This window comes from Salvia hispanica, chromosome 3 (genome assembly GCF_023119035.1).
Source record: "Salvia hispanica cultivar TCC Black 2014 chromosome 3, UniMelb_Shisp_WGS_1.0, whole genome shotgun sequence".
Lineage (NCBI taxonomy): Eukaryota > Viridiplantae > Streptophyta > Magnoliopsida > Lamiales > Lamiaceae > Salvia > Salvia hispanica.
This window is the reverse complement of record NC_062967.1, coordinates 18,031,639-18,037,970: the sequence shown is the minus strand read 5'-3', so window position 1 is coordinate 18,037,970 and position 6,332 is coordinate 18,031,639. Positions and strand designations below refer to the sequence as shown.

General features: G+C 32.6%; 1 protein-coding gene across 1 annotated transcript; it reads left to right on the top strand.

Moving 5' to 3' along the window:
* The first annotated feature begins 1,174 nt into the window (after positions 1-1,174).
* On the top strand, positions 1,175-2,197 carry LOC125211039 (protein TIFY 5A-like). The gene is made up of 3 exons (XM_048110717.1): positions 1,175-1,306; positions 1,522-1,606; positions 1,885-2,197. Exons 1-3 carry the CDS (start codon positions 1,218-1,220, stop codon positions 2,083-2,085), a joined length of 375 nt encoding a protein of 124 aa, XP_047966674.1. The 5' UTR covers positions 1,175-1,217; the 3' UTR covers positions 2,086-2,197.
* Positions 2,198-6,332: the final 4,135 nt, after the last annotated feature.

Genomic DNA, 6,332 nt, shown 5'->3' with positions numbered 1-6,332 from the left:
ACACGTTGTGCATGTGTTAAGTTCAAAATAATACGAATTGAGATACTACATCTGGATTTGCAAATAGTTATAAAAGAGCAATATTGAACAAAACGTGTTATAAAAAAACATGACAAATTGGATCCTTATTCGGTTATCTAATTAGGCCGACTGATGATGAAACATTGAAAGTGGTCACTAATTAGAAAGATAAATATACAAACAAAAGTTGAAAAAATGTAGAGACTAATACTATAATGCATAGATATCCACATTTAATTGTACGAGATAAATATGATAACATGGCAAAAGAATATAGGATTACTAGATTAATACTCCTTGTGCAGGAAAAAATTATCCATTATTATAGGATTCATAAACATTATTTCACTTATTTTAATAAATAAAATTTCAAGTTCCATATGTGGGAATTAGAACAAATCATCGGCATAATTTATGTTCATTTTTTTCACGCACAAATTTTGATGGTTAAATACTTATTTAAGTGTGAATAGTGCAAAAGTCTAAATATTACCCCTACAATTATTTTAATAAGGTAAGGAGTAATAATCATGTTCACATAAATTGTACTAATAAAAACATGGCATTATTTTTAGTACTCCTCCATCTCAAAAGATTATACACTTTAGATTCAATACGAATTTTAATGCACAGTTGATAAAGTAAGAGAGATAGAAATAAAATATAATTAAAGTATTGGTAGTAGAAAATGAGTCTCACCTCATTAGAGATAAAAGAGTTTCTAAAAATAAAAAGTGCATAATCTTGTAGGACGAACTAAAAGGGAAATAATGCATATTCTTTGGGAACTCTTTTATATTGGATTGTAAATGTAAAAAGTTAGTAGAATATGGGGTCCACGTAGGAAAAGTGAAAAAAACTAAATAATTTTTATAAAACTTAAAATGATAAAATGACTTTTTAATTGATGAATATAGATATAGGAGTAGAAGTTTCAGTCCAATTCCACGTTAGGTGAGAATACCTCATGTTACACGTTTTTAAACTATATTTTCTCAGGCAATTACCGATTTTCGTGTATATTTTTATTTCTTTATTTCTTTCATTTATAAAAAAACTGTTGTATTAAAACACGTTGGTTTTTTCTCATTTTAAAGATTATATTCCTTGATATATAGATTAGCCACCGCTTATGCTTCAAGTCTTCAACTATCTGCATTTGTATAAGTCTCTCTATCTCTCCATAAATTTAAAAGATGAAAAGAAACTACAGCTTGGAGCTCCGCCTTGAACGCCCTCCTCTCTTCCTCCGCCCCGCCGATCACCAACCCCGCCACCCCGAAATGTAACTCTCTCTCTCTCTCTCTCAAATGAAATAAACAATCTTAAAATGAATTCTGTATTATAGAATGAACCGAAACGACATTAAAAATAATTTCCTTATTTCAAAATTCAATCGTTCCATTTTTAGTGAATGAGATTAAAAATTTTAGTCTTCATTTTCAGTAATAGCTATATAATGTAGTACTAATAAATTGTTGTGAATTGGCGAATGATTAGGGTGGACAAGGATGAAGAAGAGAAGCAACAGCTTACAATTTTCTACAATGGGAAAATTGTTGTTTGCGATGCTACTGAACTACAGGTATGTATAGAGTCCTGTTAGATTGCTAACTATCTTAAATTGCTACACGTCGACACGAAGACATATGAAAACAAAGTTTAGTTGATGTACAAGTGTCTTTGTATTAACATTTATAAGGTAGAATGTTGACATAGTTAACAGTTAGCATATCAAACATATAGCAACTGATCTCATCCCGTCATATATGTATATAATCATTTATTTATAATCATAAAAAATAGAAGACGAAACACATTTTTGCAGTACATTATTGACTTGAATAAACTCTAAATGTGTAGGCTCGAGCAATCATATGGCTTGCGGGCCGTGAAGCGGAACAGTACGACACGCCCCGATCGGATCTGCCGTCTCCGTTGGTAGCTTCTCCACTTTATAGTCCAACCACTGGCCTGAAGAGATCGTTGATGAGGTTTCTTCAAACAAGAAAGACTAGGGTTCAAGCAACTTCCCCATACCCCATTGCTAGGAATTCCAACTAGTTTGATTTAATGATTTAATTAAGTGTTTTTTAATTTTATTTTAACTAGTTGGTGTGCTAGGGAAAGTGCCACTATAGCCTGCACGTGATTAACGCATATTTAGATTCATGTACTTACGTCTAATTATTTCTACTTTGTTCTAATTTAAACTTTACTCCTTCCCTCCTGAAGCTACGCGTGGATGTGACAGTACAAGTGTGGTGTGTGTGCAGTGTTGCGATATTCAAATAAGGCAGGTTCTCCAGATCCAGCAAGTCTACTAGATCACTTGGTCTAGGAACTCGTTGGTTGTGCGGAATCCCGGTCGTCGGACACACAAGTACTTCCCCGCTTCAAAAACCCTCAACCACTTTACTAAACCTAGTATAGGGAAGTAGGGATCGATCCCACAGAGAAGGATGCGTAAGAATCGTAATCAAGGATTTGGGAGTATTTTTTGGTGTTGGCTGCTGCCACGCATTTTCTTGGGTTGAGGAAAAATTAAAATTAACTTGACTTGGGAATATTAGAAAGAAACTTAACCTAACAGCTAGACCTAGGAAATAATTCTACGGTGGGACCACATCTAAGAAAAAGCAGAGTACGACTGGAAAGTGGCAGAATAACTAACTCTAGTACTAACTGACAGTGACATCGTCTTCTACAACCAAATTCGCATAAAACTTCTTGAGAAAACACATAAGCAAATCAAAAACAGGGCTACTAACTTGGAATCAAATCTATGCATAAATAACGAAGAACTTACAGATCTGCATACCTAGACGAAGGGAAATAGAAAACAAAGGAAATTAAACAAGTCTATCCACTACTGTTTCTTTCACACGCCAAAACCAACTTCAGACACTAAATCCACTCCGGATCCAAGCGTCCGACACGGACTCCAAACATAAGAAATTCTCCATCACGTCAGATTTACAAATTTAAGCTCCGAACACTCAATCAACCACATATCTGTCACCCAATTCCACATCAAACACCTCAATAACAAAATAAGCAGAGATCGACATAGCAATTTAAGAATTACGCTAACAGTAGAGAGATCTAAGCAAAAGTAACTTGGAATTAAACAGCTAAACACAGATCCATGAGCGATAAGCAGTTAAACATCATCAACATCAAAGTCGACTCCCAAAAGTGAAGTTCGACGGTGGAAACTAGCAAAAACAGCTGAAATTTAAACAAATGTATCTTCGCCCTCACTGGGACGGTGTTACCAAACTCGAGATCTCTAGAAAGTACCCCCCCTATCACGATTATCCCCCAGAATATTTCCCAAGTGTGTGTGTAAAATGTATGAGCTAAGAAGAGTGAAAACTATCTCCATTACGCTGCATGCTCCTCTCTATTTATAGGCGCTTTAGTGGGTCCAGCGAGGTATTGATAATGACTTTGTTGCCCTCAGCTGTAGACTCCCCCGTCACGCCAATTTTCCTTGTAAATCCTGCTCATTTCGTCCTTTTCTCTCGCTAGACCATCTCCTTCATTACTTCCTTGATCTAGCGATTTTCTTCACACACCTGGCTTAGGAAACGTGTTAGACCCAGCAATTTATAACATTTTTTTGCACATTACCGATGCATGAAATTAGCCTTATCACCTCCGTTTATGAAATATTATCCAAGTTTGATTTGACACGAATTTTAAGAAATGTGAAGAAAAAGTGAGTGGAAAAAATTAGTGAAATGTAAGACCCACATTTATATATTATTTTTCTAATAGAATGTGAGTGTAATGAGTTAGTTGAAAGTGAGGTCTATTTACCAAATATGGTAAAAAGGTAAAGTTGACAACATTTCGCATACAGACCGAACTGACAAAATTGGACAATATTTTACGGAGGAAGGGAGTGTTTTGTATAATTATTCTTTTAAATAGTGTAGTGCTGTACATTTTCCATGTACCAAGATTTGATGTTATTGCACATTTACCTCTCCTACCTAATAGAGTTAATGATGTCATTATGATATGCCCGAAAAGTTGTGTACAAATTTAATGGCGCCAATTTACCATAAGAGCGTGGCAAGGCGGCCTTCGTTGTGTCCCAACTTTTGGGGGTGACAGAACGCATTGCTGGCGGCGTTGTCCCCAGTCTTTCCCATGCTCGAGAGTTGTGAAGGGGTGTTTCACTATGCGCCCCCTCTTCAAGCACTCAGAAGCCGTTGCGGAGCGTACTAATGGGATTGCGAGTGACCTTCGCTCTAGAAAATAATATTTAAATTCAAAATATACCCCGCTTTTCAAAATATATCAGTTTTTTTGCCTAATTTTTTATCATTCAATATATTTTGTACTCATTTATAAATCAATACTCTCTTTGTCTCTGAAAAGTATGCATATTTGGTTTGCCACTAGTTTTAATGCATACTTGGTAAGTAAGAGAGAGTGATAGAAAAAGTTTTAAAGTATTATTATTGGAGATTGAGTCACAGGACAAAATTTTCAAAATTAAAATGTTCATACTTTTCAGGAAAGAAGGGAATACCTGATTCAGTTCATTTATTTTTCACACAAAAAAATCTCTATTACCCTCAATTTTTTCTATAAATTAATAATTATTTTTCACAAAAAAAAAATCTCTATTACCCTCCATTTTTCTCTAAATAAATAATTATTGTACTGTCTAACGACAATGATAAATGGGCACATGCTATTTGGAAAACAACTTATTCCCTAATATGTGTCCTAATTAATATTCCTTCCTATCTACCCGTTCTACTTTATCCATTTGATCCCCCCTTCTCTAACCCATGTTTCTAGTTTTTCTTAAAACAAACATATTTTTGTTTTTCAGTTGTTCCAGGGGTCTTACTTTAGAAAAAAAATAAAAACATTCTTCTGCAATTAAAGTTTAAAATTCATTTATTTTGAATTTCAAAATTTAAATGGATTTCAATTTGAAGGGCCTTGTACGTGTAGCCCGTGGGCCGCTACCAACTTGGGCCAAGGCCATTTAAGTAATTATAAGCAGAGAGTCTAATCTTACAATAATTATTGACTTTATTTTATGAAATAAAAATCGATTGAAAATATAATTGTAAATTAGAGTAAATAATTGTATTTTAATATGTTTATGATTTTCCTAAATGCACAAGAATTTGTAAAATGTTTTAGGATATATAACTATGTATTTTTAGGAAGAATTCACTAAGATGTGATGTCATATAATTAAGTTGGTTACTACTCGTGTTTAAATTACCTTATACTGTATATCAGTCATATATATTATATGCATTGTATAATATACACTAACTTAAAAAAATTATCGTAAAACGAACCCCAAATTATTCTTTATCAAAATATATGCTCGTGTTTATTGATGCCATGATAATGAATTGTCATGTTATGTCATACTCATAAATGAAATATTTCATGATTCGAAGTTTAATTTAAATTACAGTACTGTACTGGTTTAGAGTTAATAATTGGAATTCAAAATTCATCATAATCCAGTTTACAATCTACATCTCACATGAAAACTAAAAGTTACAAACGTAAATATTTGTTTATTGATTAGTATTATTATTAAAATCTGTCTAATTTACGACGTCAACGTAGAAATTTATATTGTATTTATCAGTATTACACGTTCGATGTACACGTAGAAAGGAAATTTTGCTAGCGATGATTACAGAAGTGGGCCTCATGTATTAATATATCATAATTAGGTAAAGAAAACAATCACAAATTATTTAAGTAATGATGGATTATTTACATGCATATATATAAGTGTTGTATTTAGAATCACTTCATATATCATAATCGAGAATGAATATTGATTTTTGGATCTAAATTTAAGACAGTCTAAATCGCGATATATGACGAAGCAGGCTAATCAGAAAGATTAGATTCATTATTATGTCAAAGTATAATTCATTATTGCGCTTCAGCATGTTTCGAATTATTGAGGACAACGAATTATCTTTTAAGACAATTGAAAATTGAGTATACCCATTTTCTCTTCCATAAATAATTTTATAACCTTAAACAAATACTATAATTCTCTTAATTTGAAATATATTTCGCACACTATATATCATGTTAAAAGTAATTTTACGAGAATTCAAATGATATTCTAATTGCATATATTCATATAAAGAAAATTGCATGAAAAAAATAAATTAAATAAATATTTAATTGTATTTTCAGCATGCAAAATTGATAGTTCAGTATGATTATGAACTATCCCATAAAAATACGTGCACTTTTTATTTTCGTCTGTCCAATAAAAATATGCGTATTTTCATTTC